General features: G+C 39.7%; 2 protein-coding genes across 3 annotated transcripts; one reads left to right on the forward strand and one right to left on the reverse strand.

Annotated features, from left to right (window-relative positions):
* The first annotated feature begins 1,759 nt into the window (after positions 1-1,759).
* LOC146718610 (lysosomal protective protein) lies at positions 1,760-7,559 on the forward strand. Its single transcript, XM_085452932.1, has 11 exons — positions 1,760-2,072; positions 3,789-3,900; positions 3,986-4,123; positions 4,217-4,375; positions 4,490-4,581; positions 4,868-4,952; positions 5,042-5,194; positions 5,277-5,422; positions 6,345-6,507; positions 6,585-6,674; positions 6,759-7,559. The coding sequence occupies exons 1-11, from the start codon at positions 1,903-1,905 to the stop codon at positions 6,840-6,842; spliced, it is 1,392 nt and encodes a 463-aa protein (XP_085309058.1). The 5' UTR covers positions 1,760-1,902; the 3' UTR covers positions 6,843-7,559.
* On the reverse strand, positions 7,520-18,605 carry slc38a7 (solute carrier family 38 member 7). Of its 2 annotated transcripts, none has more exons than XM_085452934.1 (12): positions 18,540-18,605; positions 17,274-17,704; positions 16,366-16,419; positions 14,702-14,846; positions 13,678-13,822; positions 13,419-13,517; positions 13,272-13,329; positions 13,042-13,156; positions 12,699-12,846; positions 10,303-10,502; positions 10,159-10,210; positions 7,520-9,295 (listed from the first exon to the last, which is right to left on the reverse strand). In XM_085452934.1, exons 2-12 carry the CDS (start codon positions 17,523-17,525, stop codon positions 9,193-9,195), a joined length of 1,371 nt encoding a protein of 456 aa, XP_085309060.1. In that variant the 5' UTR covers positions 17,526-17,704; positions 18,540-18,605; the 3' UTR covers positions 7,520-9,192. The 2 variants fall into 2 exon arrangements, with proteins under 2 accessions (XP_085309060.1, XP_085309061.1); XM_085452935.1 differs by lacking the exon at positions 18,540-18,605 and adding an exon at positions 18,483-18,536.
* Positions 18,606-19,614: the final 1,009 nt, after the last annotated feature.

Consider the following 19,614-nt stretch of genomic DNA (forward strand, 5'->3'; position numbering starts at 1 on the left):
TTACATAGATAAACCCAGATTTGCAATTTGAGAATGATAAAAACGTTTTGAACAGAGTCATGGAGGATATAGTAGTGCTAAAATCCAGAAACCTGGTCATGCTCCTTGTCATTAGAGGGATCAGATGTCCCACTAGGACTGTTTTCGGATTAGGGACTGTTATCAGGAACTGCACTGAATTCCCTTGTACCCCTTTAGTACTACGGCCATGTTCTACATTTTGATCAGCTCTAATTTGCAGAACCCCACACAGCAGCTTTTAAGCCTTGGGAGTAAATTTCAATTTGGTCGCCCAAAATGTCTCTGCTGGGAATCCTTTGGCAGAGAGTTGTCATTTAACTCATCTAATCTATTTGTTCCATCCTAAAATGGCCCCAGGCACTTATCTGAGTAGTTATTTTTGAAGCATTTATTTGATACAACAAAAATAAAAACTGCATGTGCAAAAGTCACCACTCTAAACTGGTCACACTGTGTCCCATACTCTGGGTTTAAAAGCTTTAACTTAATTGAACTTCCACTTTTACCAGCATCTTTCCTCTTCTTCTTTCAGCTGCTTCCTTTTGGGGTCACCACAGATGATCATCTGCCTCCTCTGCCATCCTCTTCTGCCACACCAACCCTCTGCATGTCCTCCTTTACGGTATCCACAAATCTTCTCTGAGGTGTTCCTGTTTTCCTCCTGCCTGGCACCTCTATATTCAACATCCCTCTGATGTACTCATTTTTTTCTAATCTTGTTCATCTTGGCCACTCCCAATGAACATCTAAGCATCATCAACACTGCCACCTCCAGTTCAGCCTCCTGTCTTTATGGCAGTACAAAACCACACCATACATCACTGCAGACCTCACTAATATCCCATAAACCTCCCCTCTCACTCTTCTGTCCACACAAAGCACCCCTGACACTCGTCTTCACCAGCTCCTCCACTGTCTTTTGTTGTCACCGTTGTTGCTTTGGATATTGAGTACTATCGACCCGATTCTTTTGTCCTCAGGCTTGATAGAGAAGACACAAACTCAGTGTATTCAAAATATATACTTTATTCAACAAAACCTTCCGGGAGGGAGATGTGCACAGCGCGAAGCCTCCTGCAAAATCTAATGCATTACCAACAGGATGAGTGTAATATACTCTACACCCCCGCTCCCCACGTCGGGCACTCACGGCCCGAAGGTCGTCTCCTGTTGTTATCATCTATCAGCACAAACATGAGCGAGACTCTCTGGAAAGTCTGCACTAAAGATCCTGTTTATCACAATTTCATGTCGCCAAGCAGTCTCATGACCTAAAACACAGTGTATAAACCCTCAAAGCTGGCCTTTAATATTACACTTTAATATGTACTTAGCAAATAGGCACTTGGATTATATTTTATAACAATGCTACTAAAAGTAAATATAACAAAATTAAGGTAACAAGGAATCGTTTAAGCCCTTGTCAGATTTGTCATACTTAGGCGTATTCGGGATGTCTACTGCATTCAAAAAGCTACATTTTTATTATTATAACTACTCTGAAAAATAAAGAATGTCCTTTTTTTTACAAAAAAAATAACAAAGAAAAAGCTAGCAGTAAAAGTACTAAAAACTAAAAGTTAGTTTAGTTTTTCAACAATAAAGAGTAAAACTGAAAACGAAACTAAAAACGTAAAAAAAACCAACAACCAACAACTGACATTTAAATTCTTCATACCTGTTTCTAAACTTCAATATTTGTGTTCGACAGCGCCATGTGAGTCATGTGACCCACCCCGCCGGTCATATGACGTTCAGTTTCACGCGGAGCTGTAATCGAGGAAGTTGAAGTGAACGCTTCTTCTTCCTCTTTCCTCGCCGAGCGCAGGGATTTATTTTCGGGGTTCGTTTTGTGTTTGAGACGTGACCCGGGCTTCAGCCATGCTCGGTGGAGGTCTGCTGCTGTGTTTGCTGGCCGTGTTTCCGCTCGGCTCGCGGGCTGAGTACAATCCGGACGAAGTGACGCACTTGCCCGGAATGACGTTCAAACCGAACTACCGACAGTGGTCAGGATACCTGCAGGCACGGCCTGGAAAGTTTCTCCATTACTGGTAAGAACCGGTGGTAAATGCGCCAGAAACGTCGTCAGAGCATGACAGGTTGCCCACACCGCGGTGGTTTCTGTGAGCTTTTACCTCTTATACTAATTATCTGCAACGGGAGCCGGTGTTGTGCCAAAAAGTGATTGTCTGCCAAAAACTGATTTCCGGTATTTGCCAAAAACTGATTGCTCGTATTTAAACTGCTATAAGTAACTTGTTGGGCTATAATATGTGAAACATATGTCAAATGCATCCCTCATGGATGACATAAAGTCATCTTGAGCCACAAACAACATTCGTGTAACAAGGTAGAAGCCGCAATCAGTTTTTGGCAGTGACTTTTATATAACCTTTATTTATCCAGTTAAAAAAAAATCTCATTAACATTAAAAATGTCTTTTGTAAGAGTAAGTTGGCCAAGAGGACAGCAGAAATGGCAGCAAATATTACAATATTTCCGTAAAAATATTTTAAGTGGGGATAAAGGACCGGATTGGTTATAATGTAAGTACAATAGCAGAGAGTTGTAAAGATACTTGAAAAACAGATATTGTTTTAATTCTCTATATAACCCCTTTGTAAACCCTGTTCACCGAAGTCTATTTACGAACGTACGTAAAGATATTACACATAAAAAATACACAGAAACATTGGAAATCAGTTTTTGGCAGACAATCACTTTTTGGCACAACACCGGATTAAATTTTCAGTTTAGAGCCCGAATGTTTAAAAAAAAAAAAAGGAAAAGAATCGGCTCATAATCAGCTTTTATAATAATATTAATTACAACTAAGTACATCCTTCACGTTCTTCCCACTAACACAGAGTCTATTAATTACCCCTGAGTGTATATGGACAAAAGTACTGGGCCACCTACATAATAAACCTATATATATATTTTCCCAGGTATGTTACAGCTTTCAGTCTTCCTGCAGGATTTTGGAGTGTGTCTGTGGGGAATTTTTGCCCATTCATCTAGAAGAGCTTTTGTAAGGTCAGACACTGTTGTCGGAGGAGATGACCTGGCTCACTGTCTCAGTTCTAGTTCATCCCTAAGGTGCTCTGTGGGGTTGAGGTCGGGGCTCTGTGCAGGCCTTACCTTTATGGACTTTGGTCCATCCCGGAACAGAAAAGGGCCTTCACCAAACTGTGCCTACAAAGTTGTCTAAAATGTCTTGGAATGCTGAAGCATTACAATTTTCCTTCACTGGAACTAAAGAGCCCCGCAACAATCCATAAAACAATCCCATTACATTATTGGATTCAATAACTAAGCGGTACACCTAAATGCTTCTATTGCTTTTGTCCACATGATGCGTTTCCTTGCGTAGTTCATGTAAGCCTGGTAAACATGACTTCATGTTTGCAGCAGCACCCTGTGTTATCCTGAATCAGAAAGACAAACCAGTTGAGCAGGTTTCTTGAACTTAAACACCAAATCACTGAGGAACTTCAAGGAAAGCTTTAGATCACGGGTTTTGATGCAGATAAACAAAACTGTCCTTGTGGTTCTAGCTTGGGTCTTATCTGGTGTGTGAGTGGTGTCAAAGGTTTTCTGAGCTCAATTATTGTATTGGCTCTGAGGTTACAGTGCATTGGAGCAATTGGTCCTTATTACACTCGTTCTTGCCTGCAGATCTGCTTTCACTATTCACAAGAGATTATCTAGTTAGTTGGAAAGAGTAACTTTGAGTTTGTGATAGCTTGTGTCCTGATTTCCTGCAGGTTTGTAACTTCTCAGAGGGACCCAGTCAAAGACCCTCTGGTGCTCTGGTTGAACGGAGGCCCTGGCTGCAGCTCGCTGGATGGGTTCCTCTCAGAGAATGGACCATTTCATGTGAGTTTGCTCACTGTGTGCATAACTACACTCGTGCACTGAGTAAAGTGGATTTCAATAGAAAAGTCTTGACTCTGATTTTCAGGTAAATGATGATGGGGCTACGCTGTACGAGAACAAATTCAGCTGGAACAAGATTGCCAATGTGCTGTATGTCGAGTCTCCTGTAGGTGTGGGATATTCCTACTCTGATGATGAGAAATATGCAACTGATGATGACCAGGTGAGTTCAGTGTGTTAAATAACCAATGCAGATTTTTACAAAGGAAGAAAAAGTGATTGTGAAATGTAAAAACATGTGAAATGTTTATCATAGGTTGCCCAAGATAATTACAAAGCCCTGCAGAATTTCTTCTCCAAGTTCCCAAACTTCAGTCAGAACAAGTTCTTCATCTTCGGGGAGAGCTATGGTGGAATTTATGTGCCAACACTCAGCCTCCTTGTGGCCACGGGAAAAGCCAAAATAAACTTTAAAGTGAGACACTTCATCTGCCTCATGTCCTAATGTAGTTTCATGATGAAGGAGAAGTTGTTCCTCTATATTGTGCCCACTGATGTGGTTTAAAATGATGCATTTTCTTGTTTCCAGGGCTTTGCAGTGGGAAACGGCCTCAGCAGCTTTAATCTCAATGACCAGTCATTGATCTACTTTGGTTACTACCACGGCCTCTTTGGAGAAGAGTAAGTTTTGCCAAGGCTTCTTGTTTTATTATGAAGGAATGGCTTTAAAAAGAAATGGTGTTTATTGTTTGCATGCTCCATTACACACGAGATGAATTCTCTTGAGTTGCTACATAAAAAAATATCTGATCACTTAGATTGTTTTTCCTATTAAAGTCAGGAGCTGGGAAGCATATCATTTTTACATTTTAATATCATTCTTCATATAAAAATATGACAGAAGTAATCTGCCTTCAAGTTAAGAGATCATTTGCACAGAGCTGATGCAGAGCTGTTTCTTGTGCAGTTTGTGGCGTGACCTGAACATAAATTGCTGTAAGGATGGGACCTGCAATTTCTACAACTCCAGTTCTGAGACATGCACAGTACTGGTAACGTGTTCACTGTTGCCTTAATCAACTGGGGATTTCTCATGTTGACTTAAGTCTTTCAGACATATACTACTTTGTCTCCTTTACAGGTAAACGTGGCCTTTGGTCTCGTCTATAATAGTGGACTTAATGAGTACGCCCTTTACTTGGATTGTGAAGGTCAGAGAAGATCCAGTAGAGTCTATGAGAGGACCATGAGTCTTCTGTTTAGGAACTACAGGAATCACCCACATACACACAAGGTAACCCTCCAAAAACAAGTTTTCGTGCACTCCATGTCTGTCCTTCACTTGTCCTGGGTTTTAATGATAGTGTTTATTGAAGTTTTCAGCACAGAGAAGTTCCTCCACCACTCTGGGTGAAGTCCCACCCTGCATCAACAGCACAGCCCAGATGAACTGGCTGAACAGAGGTGACGTGAGGAAAGCGTTGCACATTCCAGCTATCCTGCCTCCTTGGGATATCTGCAGGTATGGCAAAATCTTCTGGTTATTCCAAAATTGGTGATAAATAATGTTATGTGTGCACCTCAAGTCCTCTTTGTTGCAGTTTTACTGAATACAGTGGGATGCGAAAGTTTGTGCAACCTTGTTAATAGTCATCATTTTCCTGTATAAATCGTTGGTTGTTACAATAAAAAATGTCAGTTAAATATATCATATAGGAGACACACACAGTGATATTTGAGAAGTGAAGTTTATTGGATTTCCAGAAAGTGTGTAAACACATGACTGTGGCTCTCTAATGGTGGGCTGTTCCTCATCATCATCATCATCATCATCATCATCATCATCATCATAATAATAATAATAATAATAATAATAATAATAAACTCAGACACTGAGGCTTCTATATGTATACATCCTCACATATATCAGCATTTCTGCCAATAACAGCAAGTTCAAATAAATCCTGGTGTGGACGGTGGTGTTGATGGAAGGCGAAATGAAGATTAAGTTTCACTTTTTAAGAAATCTACACCTTTCTCAAAGGCAGTATAACTTTCCAGGGCCCTCGCATTTAAAGCATTATCTTAGTTCAGTTCACTTCAGATCAGTTATATTTATATAGCACCAAATCAGGCAACAGCCTCCTGTTGTTGTACTTTCTTTTGTAAGGTAAAGACCCTAAAATAATAGAAAAACCCAAACAATGAGACAACCCCCTGTTAGCAAGGACTTGGTGACAGTGGGAAGAAAAAACTCCCTTTTAACAGGAAGAAACCTCCAGCAGAAGAAGGCTCGGGGAGGGGCGGCCAGCTGACACTACCAATGGGGGTGAGGGGAGGTAGACAGGACAAAAAAAGCACAAATGAATAACTAATGACTAAATGCAGAGTATGATTGTAATTAGCATGGTGTGATTTCCGTGATAAGTATGTATTTGTTGCAGTGATAAAGTTGGAGCGCAGTACAAAGTGCTGTATGCAACAATGAAGGACGTGTACCTGAAGCTGCTCTCTCTGGGCCTCCGTGCGCTCGTCTATAACGGAGACACCGACATGGCCTGCAACTTTCTGGGCGACCAGTGGTTCGTGGAGGATCTCGGCTTGAAGGTAGCTTTAACTCTACATTCATAAATTATACTTTTTCACACCAATGACAGGCACTACTTGTACTAAAATGTTCTTAGGCAACTACTAAATACCAAACCTGGATTCATGAGGACCAAATTGCTGGCTTTTATCAGATGTTTGGAAACATCACTTTTCTGACTGTTAAGGTAAGCATTAATGCTTTTGCATTGTCGGTTTGTTTTATGTGAAGATGTCGCAGTTACTCAAAATACTGCTTTGATCTGTTTCAGGGTGCAGGTCACATGGTTCCTCAGTGGGCTCCGGGTCCAGCTCTCCACATGTTTCAGTCTTTCATAACAAATTCCCCTTACTGAGTCGGAGAATGTACTTTTTCTTTATTTGTTATTGTTGTTCTCAGGGAAATAAATTTGAGATGTAAAAATGACTCTTTGGTACTGCACTTGTTCATTTTCAGTTACCTCCACTTTTAATAGGTCAAGGCTGTCAGCTGTGTCTGGCTCTTGACAGAACAAATGGAGAACACTTTCTTTGTTTTTGTTTTGTTTTGTTTTGTTTTTTGTGGGGTGGGGGCGTGCCCAAAAGTTTAATTAATCAAATTAACAAAGAAATGAATAACCCATAGTTGTTAAATGGTTATAACTGTTTTTCCCTCAATCTCAGTTTTTATGGGTGAAATTTGTGTTCGTTTAGATTGAAATTAACTGATTTGGTCACAAACCCTCTCCAAAGCTGCTGGTATGTGTGTATTTTTACCATTTTTGTCAGGAAATTCAGGAGCTACTTGTGTATAAAAGAACCATCTGCATCCTGTGGTTTCTGCAAAGCTTCTTCTCATTGACTCAGACAGATCTGAGTCCAGATATTTGATGCTGAACTTTAATAAAAGTATATAAAGTACTGTCTGTGGCACTTATGTAAATGTTTTTTTCGTCCTTATGGTTGACGTGTTAAAAGAACAATGTAAAAGGATTTTTTTTTAAACGTGTTGTCTGATGTCTTAACTCCGATCAAAAACTGTAAGTCGATGAAGTGAATTCAATGTCTTTTATTAAATTTTTTGTTCAACTCATGAGATTTGAGCAGTCTACATTTATTCACATGCTTTAACTACACTTCATTTATTGAAGTAGCATTGAATGTTCACTAAAATATTTCTACCAAATCTTCCCATTAACATATTTTCAAGTCACTTTTATGAGACAACAGGGACATGATTGTGATTAGCAAATGCTTTGTTAATCAGTGGCGTTAATGCAGCTGATCATCGATAAATTAAGTTTGACACACAAGTTAAAGCACCAAACCATAAAAAAAATGATCATAACAATGATTGTCTAGAAAAAAAAAGTATCCCAGCACTTAGTATTTTAAGAAATTTTGATTTTGTAGTTTTTCTTCACAACTATGATAAATGTCCGTCCAGCAGTCTCATGTAGCATACCCGTGTTTCTGACAGTCCCTTTTTTCTGTTTTGTCAGTTGTTCACAAAAGTACTTGCTGGGTTTCATTAAACAGGAAAAATATAACTACATAAACATGAAATCAGAGTCACAAAAAAAAACAAACAAAAAAACAAACATGTACTGCAAAAATGGTTATTAAAGTTACAGTTGGTACAAAGATGAGGGGTAAAGTCATTTGATGTAGTTTAACCATGTCAGTGATCTGTGCTCTGTATATCTTTAGTGTTGGAATATTTGAAGAAGAAAAAAAAAAAAAGCTCCCACTTTGGTTTGAGGCAAACAAAAACTAAAATTATTTCTATCATCACATTAACTTAAAATGTCACATGTGCAGTTTGCTCAGTTTCCTTCCTGTCGTGTCTTAAAACCCTTTCGTGTAAATAAAGTGCAAAGTGAATGCTTTGTAGGTTACATCCTTCCCTCTCTTTACAAACCTGTGGAGGTGGTGCTCATTTGTGCAGATACCGAGCTGCCCTTTTCACCCTGTTTTACACACTGGCTTCAATGAGCATATCGTTGTAGGCTTTTGCTCATTTGTACAAATAATCTAATCTAGTCCAATCTAATCTAAAATTCAGTTGTCAAACTACCTTGTACTGTAACACAATAAATTACACAAACCAATAAACAAAAAAAAAAGTAACTCATTTTTAAATCAGTTTTAAAGTGTAGTATGTTTGGTTGTTTTGTCCCTATAATTGAAAACCTCATAATCAAACTGCCCTGGCTCTGCATTAATGCCAGTCTACGCCTTTACATACATTTAATATGCTTTGTCCTACTGTGGTAACGTATCACTTAATCCAGTTTGTTTTTTTTACACTGATGAGTAGACAAACTATTAGCAGCGACATAATTAGTACTGAACATGAATTACATTATGACATGCTAATTAAATTACACAAAGTGGTACAATTCTTCTGTTAAAATCAATCTGATTAAGTCCTTCGGCTCTTGTAAACAGGAACGTGTCATTGTTACATCCACAGAGGGGAGTAAGGAGTGCGTGTCCCCTCTGGAAATAATGACACAGTAAAACACATGAAACATGCTGTTAGAAGCGTCTGAATTCCCTCAGCATGACGGGGTGACTCCCCAATTGAACAAAACTCTCTAGACCTTCATGTCAGTACGGAGCAGGTGATGTTTGTCTTTGTTGTTGTTTTTTTTCTTTGGTCATGAGACGCTTTGTATCATCCAGAGGCCTGAGAGCAGCACCGGCTTGTGAAAATTATTCCCTTCAGTTGACGACATCCTGGTAGATGGAGTTTGTCGTGGTGAGGCCAAATATGAACGCTCCAAGTGTAACCATGGCGACACTGAAGATCACCAGCCCGTGCCAGCTGTGAGAGAGAGGAAATACATCCGTCTGAGCATGGATAACTTTTTTTGCAATAATGACAGTGAATCATGTGGCTCCAATGTCAAAAGATTAAAGAAACTTTAAAAAGTGTTCAACTGGAAAGTTTTTCTTCAACTTTGATTCGTCACAGATCAAACAGATGCAGAATCTCAGTGGCATAAAGACGGGCTTATCCAGTTTTACAGCTTTTGCTACTAATAAAGACGTCTCCCATGGCCATTCATACCGCACTAAATTAATAGATAAACAAAGAAGTTATAGAATAGTTATTTTTTTCAATATTTACTCTATAAATTTCAGTTCCACAGTAATTAATAAACTAATTAATAAAAAAGTGCCCATTTTCTGTAAATTAACAAAAACCTTAGTCTGATCAACAAGCTCTCAGGACATCCTCTGCAATGTTAAACATTTACACCCAAACAGTTGTGCTGACGCTTTTCTGTCATCTGACATCTGGGATTAAACGCGTAGTTAAACTTTTTTACAACGGCAAAAACGGGAGCTTCACTGGTCTGGCCTACTTAAGATCAAGGTATGCTGTATGTAATCTGTTGTAGTCATGTAATTGTGAAGGGTAACTATAATGTAGCATCCAGAATTAATGCAGTTTTAAAAAGTGTGCAAATATGCCCACAAGCTCAATGACAGCCTCACATGCAGAGGGCCTTTTGAGGTTTTGAATGTGTAGTCAGCTGATAAGAAAAGAGTGTCATGCAAAATAACCACTGCATGATTGAAGAAATAAAATATAAAATATATATATATATATATATATATATATATACACACACACAAGCAGAAAGAAGACCAGAACTCAGCAGGTTTACAGCAGAGCCTCACCTTGCAGATCGGACGTCAGTCTCTGAGAGTTTGGCTTGCATCAAACACAAACCTGTAAATTTAAAGAAACACTGGGTTGGCTTTACAGCACGTCAATAAAAGCTGCACAGAAAACCCGAACACAGCAGATGGCGTGCAGTGTACCTGGGAAGACAAAGATGAAGCAGGCTGCCAGTCCTCCGATCAGAGAGATCACTCGACCAATATCTGGGATGAAGAGGGCGAGGACGAGGGTGATGATAAACCACACCAGCGTCTGCAGGATCCTCCTCCTCCTCTCACGACGTACACACACCTCTACCTGTTCACCTTGGAAACGCAGCCAAAGTCCCTCTATAACTGCCCTAAAACAACACATGACCACAGCAGAGTACTGAGAAGAAAAGATCCATAAAAACTAAATAAGGACTTTAGTACACACAAACACACCGAGGACATACCACCAATCCCTTTGACCTTTTTTTGGGGTGTATTTTTAAATCATCTGATACAGATTTTAAAAACTACACACGGGGTACCACCTGAAACAAATCCCACATCAGTGCTCCTTTTCAATTTCTAAATATTGGAAAATTTAGTAACCCTAGCATCACTAATAAACATTATTTAATGAGGACAGATTATATTTAGCCAACAACAAATACATAAATATGGTCAGTTTCTTCTGCTGGCAATAATTTGAATGCATCTCAGTGCATGAAAAAAAAAAAAAAAATCACAGGAAACAAAAAAGGCCAAAAAAGAAAAGATGTAAATTATCTGATGCCAGTAACAGGCTGCAGTGAGAAATCTCAAAGATATCGCTCCATAAGTTTTTCACTAGTAAGAACTGACAGCCTTACCAAAAAAATAAATAAAAATCAGCTTATATATTTTAGACACTTGAAATGCAACCACTAAAGGAAATGGATAAGGTAATAAATAAAGGAAAGAAATAAAGTAAAGGAAACAGCAGAGCAAAAAAAAAAAAAAAGAAAGAAAAGAAGAAGAAATGCTCACATGGTAAAATACACTGGATGATGCAATAAAATGCTACAGTAAGCCAACAGATGTTGAACCCATAATCATCATCACTTCTGCCACTTTGCTGCTATTATCTCTAGTGTGTTTCAACCCGTATGTGTGTCTAGTTTGACAAATACACACTTGAAGAGAGAGAGAGCAGCAAATTAGCAGTAAAGACTCACCCTGGGCACATAAAATAGGAATGTTTATGGTTTTACATCAGGATTTTTTTCCTTACATTTGCAACTTTGTAAACTTAAACTGGTAAAAATCAGCATTTTATCACCTCAGATGTTTATCAAAGGTTAAGCCCTTTCTTCATTTTAGTGCAAAATGCTGCGGCACGATTTTTAACTGGCAGAAGAAAATTTGATCGCATCACTCCGATTTTGGCCTCTTTACACTGGCTTCCAATTGAATTCAAGTCCTTTTATTGGTTTTTAAATCTCGAAATGGTCTGGCACCTGTTTATTTGTCTGACTTGTTGAAGCCCCACGTCCCCACTCGTTCCTTTCGGTCAGTTGAGCAGCTGCTGCTTTCGGTCCCAAAGTCACGGCTGAAACTTAGAGGAGACAGAGCGTTCGCTGTTGCTGCGCTGATGCTTTGGAATAACCTTCCTCTCCATATTAGACAGGCTACATCAGTGCCAGTTTTTAAGTCTTTATTAAAAACCTATTTTTATTCCCTGGCTTTTAACTCTGTGTGTAACTGATTTTTTTTTATTTATTTTTTTTTTATTGCTATGTCTGGTTTTATTACTATGTGCATATTAGTATTGTACAGCACTTTGGTCTACCAGGTGTGTTTTTAAAGTGCTATAAATAAATAAATAAATAAATAAATAAATGATGATGATGATGATGTTCTTTTTAGAGAGAAGAGGCTCTCCTCTAGTAAATCGTGCTGTCATTAACTTTAATATTTAACATGCTCATTGAGCCCTATAGAGTTTGAGATGTAGCTTTGGGGGTTTCTGCAGTTTCTCCAAGTATTGGGGGTCTAGTCTCAGGGTCAACTTACTGGGACGTCCACTCCTGGGAAGATTATGGCATGTTTTGACACACTCTCCACCTCTAAAGCTTCTGCCTTTATAGAGGTGATCACGCTTGATTAGACTCGATTAATCAGCTGCCTTCAATCAGCACCACTTAGCTGCTGCTTATCCAAAGAGTGTTCTTTGCTTTTATTTTTACACAGGAATACAAATAAAATACTTTATTTTGATTATGCCATCTCACTTTAAGCTTTTCTCAAGATGTAGGGGAGGAAATACAGTTAGAAATGGAGGAAACAATATGCACTCAGACGCATGTGCAGCTGAAGCAGCCACAAGAAAAACTGAGACGCTCAGATTACAACAGAAACAGACAGACACAGTGAGTATTACTCTATTCTCTGCTGAGGAAACCTTTAGTCCACTGTAGCTTTACACTGCATATGGTTTTCTGCTGTATTGTCTTGACCCATTAATATATCCAGATATCAACTACAGCTTCATCATTAGTATCACACGTTTTAGCTTTGCTGTGTCTTACCTGCCACAGAAGTGTAAAATAGGGTAGGAGGTGACCACACAGACGATGATGAAAGCTCTCGCAATGGCTACGGCGATATCATCGGGGGGGTACGACATCAACACATCCTGACTGACGTTGGAGCCAAATGTCAGGAAGCCGCAGACACCTGAACAAATCAAAAATCACACCAAGGATCGCTTCACTGTAAAAAAAAAAAAGCAAACCTGCAGGCTGACTACATTTCTGGAATATATTTCCATGCTATAAAAAATACCTTCAAGTACCTTTTACATGTAGTTTCTCAAATGTATTTAAAAGTCAATTATAAAGATGCATGTTATTCAATATATATGTACAATACCTGTTCCAGTGTAAACAAAAAGGCAGATTAACATGCTGAAGGTCACAACAAGCCCCCAGGGTCTGATCTCTTTCCTCCTCATGCTGTTGAACACTGGCACGGAGCTGACATGGCACTGTGACCGGAGATCAGGACGGAGAAGGCAGGAGATACAGTTTATTAATATTAAAGTCTAATCATAAAGGCACATAGCTTAAAATCTCATCAAATGATACCAAATGAGGAGATACCTGGAAGCCAAAGCATATGGTGGGCATTGCATTAAAAACTGCAGTCCAGGAAGCAGAACTGTAACAAACACAATGATTTAGCAACTCAAACAAAGCCAGATGAGGAGGATGCAGATGTTTAGAAAGTGTTGTGAAATGTGTCCACACCTGGTAGGAACATAGCCCGGAGTCACCTCTTTGTCCGGCCAGAAGTACTTAATGATGACCACTATGGTAACATACCAGGTTCCCATCACACTCAGAGTACTACCAGAGAAAAAACGAACAACTCAAATAATCAGTGTGTAAATTTAAAAAATAATAATAACAACAACAACAACAACAACAACAACAACAACAACAACAACAAGAAATCAATTCTCAGGGTGAAAATAAGCTGCAGGTTAACAGGGGCAAAGTTCTGTACCTGGCATACTTCTGGAAGCCAATCTCTTTGGGGATGGAGAGAGGAAGAATGACCAGTATCGCAGTCAGAGAGATGGTAAATTTGCGGTTAGTGTACCAGAAGTGATCGTCTTCACCCTCTGCATTATGACCCGCTGCAGCGATCACTGTAACAAAAAAACAAGGATTTCAAAAACACTTGAGAAGGCCCCAAAGAGAAAGAGCCAGAGTACAATCTGCTGTTTGCTGGAGAAGGGTACACGGTACAGAGCAGGAGATTAGCTAAAGAGCTGTACACACAGGAGGGATGAAGAAATGCAGACGATCTAAGTCACAAACACTTCATTCATTTCTAAATAGCAAAAGGCCAGAGTTGAATTCTTTTAAACACTGTCAGCATCTCTGGGTTGAGTTAATCACATGAGAGACACGTTTACTGAGCGAAAAAGCTGAGTAGTGTCATCTCTGATGTTCTTTGCCCTCATCATTGATGACACTGACTTTTTTTTTTTTTTTATACTGCTCTATGACAGAAAGACTTCCCCTATTTAATACATCACAGCTAAATGCAAAAGGAAAGCAGAAATTTCATTTAAATGTAGGAGATGATCGGAACATCTCACAAAACCTTATATGATTTAAATTTGGCTGATCTTCCTTTTAAAGATCATACTCTTGTCCACCCCAGACCACTTTAAGTGTCATTAATATTTTTGATGGCTCCCTGGAAGTCCTGTCCTGTCCCTGCCTCTGCAGCGTGCGCTGGATCTTGTCCTTTAAAATGAAATCTGAGGTGAAGGATCTAATTTCATGTATGGAAGTGGTCAAAGTCACACAGAGTCAAACCCAGGAAACAGGGCTTGTGGTCAATAACGACTCTGTAGCCAGAAATTTTTTTTTAAAGATGGTTTTGAAGAGATGAACAGCTAAATTTAATTCAGGTGCATCTTTTGTCTTTTACATTCCAGTTTTAGGGGTTTTGGTTTTCTAGAGACGAAAAAAAAAAAGAAAAAAAAAAGCTAACCAGTCTGATAAAGTACACTTACAGCGATCGAGCTGGTCTCCGATGACAATGAAGAAAGCAATGCATGTGCCAAATGTGTAGATGGCAATAGCTACTTCACATACAACTCCTGTGACTTTCCCGCAAGTGGCTCGAACAACTTCCTGATAAGTAGCTTCATTACTGACCTGAATAAAAAAGACAGATAATTTAAAAAAAGCACGTTGATCAAACAGTAGGTAGGTACACGGTAGTGATACTAAGGTTTCTCATGTGACTTCATTATCCGAGAGTTGCCTGCCATATTGGAGGAGGTGATGCAATCTATTGACTGTTGAGGGTGTACATGTTTTTTCATTCACAATTGTGACAGTTCATCGCATTTATGCTTAATGTTTAATAAGTTTATCACTCACTTAGACCCCAGTCATACAGACCTAGAGACCAGTCAGTGACCGCACCTGGCAACCTTTGGTTCCCAGGGAAAAATGTATATTCCCCAACTGGCTGGCGAGTGGTTGGAGACAGTCACTAGGTAAAATCTGTAGCACAGAGGGTGGTGACCCAAACACCTTATTGTGGTTGGTTTGCAGATTATCACAGTCGCCCACTTCAAATGCTCACCAACTACTCTCCAAATGGTAACCAAAGCAACCAAAAACAGGTGTTTGAGTCAGCACCATATAGCTCTTCACAACCAATTTTGACAAGCAACCTCCAGCAATCGCCAACCAGTCAAAAAACACACACATACACATCTTTTCCCCTAGAAACCAATGGTTGCTAAATGGCCTGCAATCGGTTTCTAGGCCTGTGTGATTTGGGTTTTATTCAATTAACACAAAAAATTTACAAAGTTGCCCGAGTTAAATTCACAAGGTTAGCAATCACATCTGTAGCCTGTATGCATTTACCTGAATTTTCATTTGCCACCATTAAAATCATCATCATTAAAATGTCACACTTAAATTAGCCGTTGAGTTTCAGCGCCACTGAAACAAAGGTTAACTGTCCAAATTAGGTTTTTCAACACAAGCCTGTGATATTTCCCGCAAGCCTAAACGGATGTATCCATGCACTCACTGAGAACATGGGTTCCTCCTGCAGTGTGCGGCATTTAAAACAGGTTTTTCTACATAACTCCACAAACAACCGAGCAGCAGGAGCATCGCTGTTTACTACTTGAGTAATTCAAGTCACTCTTAATTGGCTATCTTGGATTCTGCCAGCACGCAGGTTAAAGACACAGAAAAACACTTTATCTTGGCTACCACAGCTTGATTTACCGATGTCTGCATAGTTATTGGCAAAATTAAGGTTGGAGTCTCACACATTTACATAGCCAGAAACCATCCAACAGCTGAATGTAAATGATTTTCTTCAGCGGATATTGTTGCATCACTTAAAATTTACTTAATTCAGCTGACTCAGTCTTAGCTTTACTCTTTTATTCCAGTGTTGTGTGAGACGCAAGCACAAATCTGAGCTACTGAGGAAGTGAAAGTCCAAACCTATCCATATGATCAGGATTACAACCACAGAATAAAGAAGTTGTTACTTAAGAAGCCTGCGCAGTTTGTTTCACTACGAATGAAGGAAGAAGACAAAAGAGAGACAAAACTGTTCGGAGTTCGAGGTCCAGAACATGGCAGAGAAAACATAAGAAAAACAAGTGAAATGTGAAGAACGTTTGGGGGCAACACAAACCAGGGAGCAGTATCCAAGGATCACCAGCCCGGTGATTATGAAGATCAGCATAAACTGAAACACAAGGAAACACAAAGCAGCACTACATGAATATGCTGGTCACATGAATACAGAGAAAGCAGGTGCTCTGATTGTCAGTTCTTGTATTCCGGGAATGAACAAGCTCATGCTATATTCAGTCTGACTCTCTTTCCAGCTAACCTAATAATAACTGTTGGTAGTGACATAAAATAACTTTTTTTTTTCCTTTCAGCTTCTCTTAGTGCCAAAAAATGTTTCACCCTCAGTGTAATGAGGGTATACATTGATCAGCCACAACATTAAACATCAGAGTTATATTCTGGAGGTCCTTCTTGACCCTCCAAAACTGGTCTGGAGACTGGGCAATGAACACGAGACATCCCTTGGTGTCTGATACTCTAACACTGCCAGTGGATCTCGTAGATTAAAGGGTGTGACTTGTGTGGTTCACATTCTCCTGGCACATCCCGCTGATGCTCTGTCAGACTGGGATGTCAGGAGATTGGAGACCAAACGTCACACACTGGTTGTGTTTCTAAAGCTGTTTCCAAGCATTTTCTCAAGAATGATGGAATGCATTGTTCTGCTATAGGATGCTTCCATTGCTATCCAATGATGTGCGTGGCCTCTAGCAATGTTAAGGTGTGTGGTATGTCTCAAAGTAACATAGGACCAGGACCATGCCAGGTCCCAAGACCTTTTAGGACAAAAACAGGATCCATTCATCTCAACACTCAGTGGTTTTAATATTATAGATGATCAATGCATGTAGTTCATAAAAACTGAGCAGAGCAAATTATAACTGAATCCTAATTTAACTGTACTTCATGACATACATGCTTCATGCAAGACAAAAGAGGTGTAGCAGAAGCGCATAATCTCCTCACCATCTGAAGCACGAATCCTGCAGTTACACCTCCTGCCATATTGAAGGCTGCAGGAAAATTGAGTAGACCCGCTCCCAGCGCTGCATTCACCACGATGAAAACAGCGCCTACTGATGACACCCCCGAGCTCCTCCTCTCAGACTCAGGTTGCCGAACAGAATCCACACTGGGGCTCTGCAAGAGCCACGCCCTTTCTCCAGAGTCACTGCTGCCAGCACCACCCCAGTCCTCAACATCATTTTTAATTGCCATGAGTCACCAAGGTGCAGCTCAGTCTGGGAAGCGTTAAGCACCTCAGAAAATCAGGTGAGGAAATTTGAATGAAGCTACGAGATATAACCCAGCTGCAGATGAATAATTATGTCCAGTCAGGAGCCAGCTGAGGTTTCTCAACGGTGATGGTTTGATGGTGAAGTCATTTGGAGATTGAGCTGTAATAAAATATTGTCTGCATTTAGATACATTTGGGAGAAGCGTGGTATCAAAATAACATACTGAGTACATTAGATGGGGAAGTAAAAAAAAAAAAAAAAAGTGGTTTGAATCACGAGTCATGTTTGGTAAAACGGTTTCTGCTCACTGATTCCTAGAAGTCCATAATATACTGTATGTAGAAATTACCCAGTTTAAGGCAGTGAAGGGGTACTATTCATTTTAGGAAGATGACATGATTCTTATAATCACCATGTTTAAAAAAAATCAAAATCAGTGAGCTCAAGAACAAACATACGTTTTAGAGAACAGTCGTTTTACAAGTGGATCTCTTATAAAGTAGCTAATGAGCGTACGGCAGAAAGTGTAGGAGAACACGCAAAGCTGCCAGGAATAAAGCATGGAGGTGATTTATTAATGTTGTGTCCACCAGATCTCCAACACAGTCACTGTCTCTCACTCACTCACTCACACTCTCTCTCTCTCTCACACACACACACACACACACACACACACACACACACACACACACACACACACACACACACACACACACACACACACACACGGGTATCTACAGGAGACACTGGTCAAGTAATCCACCTTTTATCGTAGCTAGATTCAGGCTTTTGTTTTCACTAAGGTAACAATAGCATTTATCAATACACCCATACACCACTGTGCCTACATTAGCTAGCTAGCAAACAGCACACCGAGCTAAAGAGAGCTCGTTTTCGACAACAAGTCCACACATTTAAACACCTCCGCGTTACTCACAATAAGGATTAAAGAGTCGTCTCTGTTTCGTGTAAGACTAAAGTGCTCGTATCCTACCTTATGCCGCCACCGCTGGAAATGAGAGACCTCAGTGTTTTGACCGTAACGTGACGAGCAAGTCACATGCGGTACAATAGAATTGTGGGTAATGTAGTTCCCCCTGTCGTTTTCATAAACCCAGTGGGATTACCTGAGGCCTCCACTCTTGACAGGAAGTTGTTTCTACGCTTCCTTATATGCCGCTGTTTCTTAAACTTATGGCGAACATATAATGTACTCTTTTGCACAACCTGTCTTTTTTCAATCCAATTTTTTTAACTTAACCTTTGTTTTTGCTATAAATATACTACTGTACATTTTATGCTTTAAATTAAAAGTATTGGTAAAGGCCGATTTTTGTGTTTCTAGAATATATGTGTATGCTCTATGTTGTTCATTTCTGACTTCTCAGAGGAATCCAGTGTGCTGGTTCAAAGTGGTTATAAGAATATGAATTCAGTTTTGCCTAAAATAATTTTTAGTTTAAAGGTGTTTGTGGGGATAGGTTAACTGGATAATCCAAATTGCCACTAGGTGTGAATGTGCGAGTGAATGCGAGTACGAATGGTTGTCTGTCCCTGTGTGTTAGCCCTGCAACAGACTGGCAACCTGTCCAGGGTGTACCCCGCCTCTCGCCCTATGACAGCTGGGATAGGCTCCAGCGTCCCCCGTGACCCTGAAAAAGGATAAGCGGAAGTGAATGGATGGAAGGTGTTTGTATCATGTTTATGACAGGTGGTCTATATTTGTTCATTGCTGTACAGGGCTGTTATCTGTAAATAAAACAGAACAAAGAGTGCATGTAACCATTTCTTACATGGGTAAACTATTATCCAAGAACATATCAGAAACTTAAAGACCAATGAAAATGCAGCCACACCCATTTAAGCAAATGCATAAGTCAGAGCACTCTGTACTTTTGTTTGTGCTTATGCAAGTCAAGATCATTATATACAAGTTTAGCCTATCATAGCTAACAAAGAGCGAGGAAACTCCCCTGGACCTCAGTGCAATAATCCATCACTTGGGATCAGATGTAGGTTGTCTGAGCATGATGTAGTGGGTAAATGTGAAGTAAAGGGACAAAATTAAC

The sequence above is a fragment of the Copadichromis virginalis genome, linkage group LG1 (genome assembly GCF_057382275.1).
Source record: "Copadichromis virginalis isolate Kocher_CV1m ecotype Utaka linkage group LG1, C_Virginalis_male_GT1.1, whole genome shotgun sequence".
Taxonomy (NCBI): Eukaryota; Metazoa; Chordata; class Actinopteri; order Cichliformes; family Cichlidae; genus Copadichromis; species Copadichromis virginalis.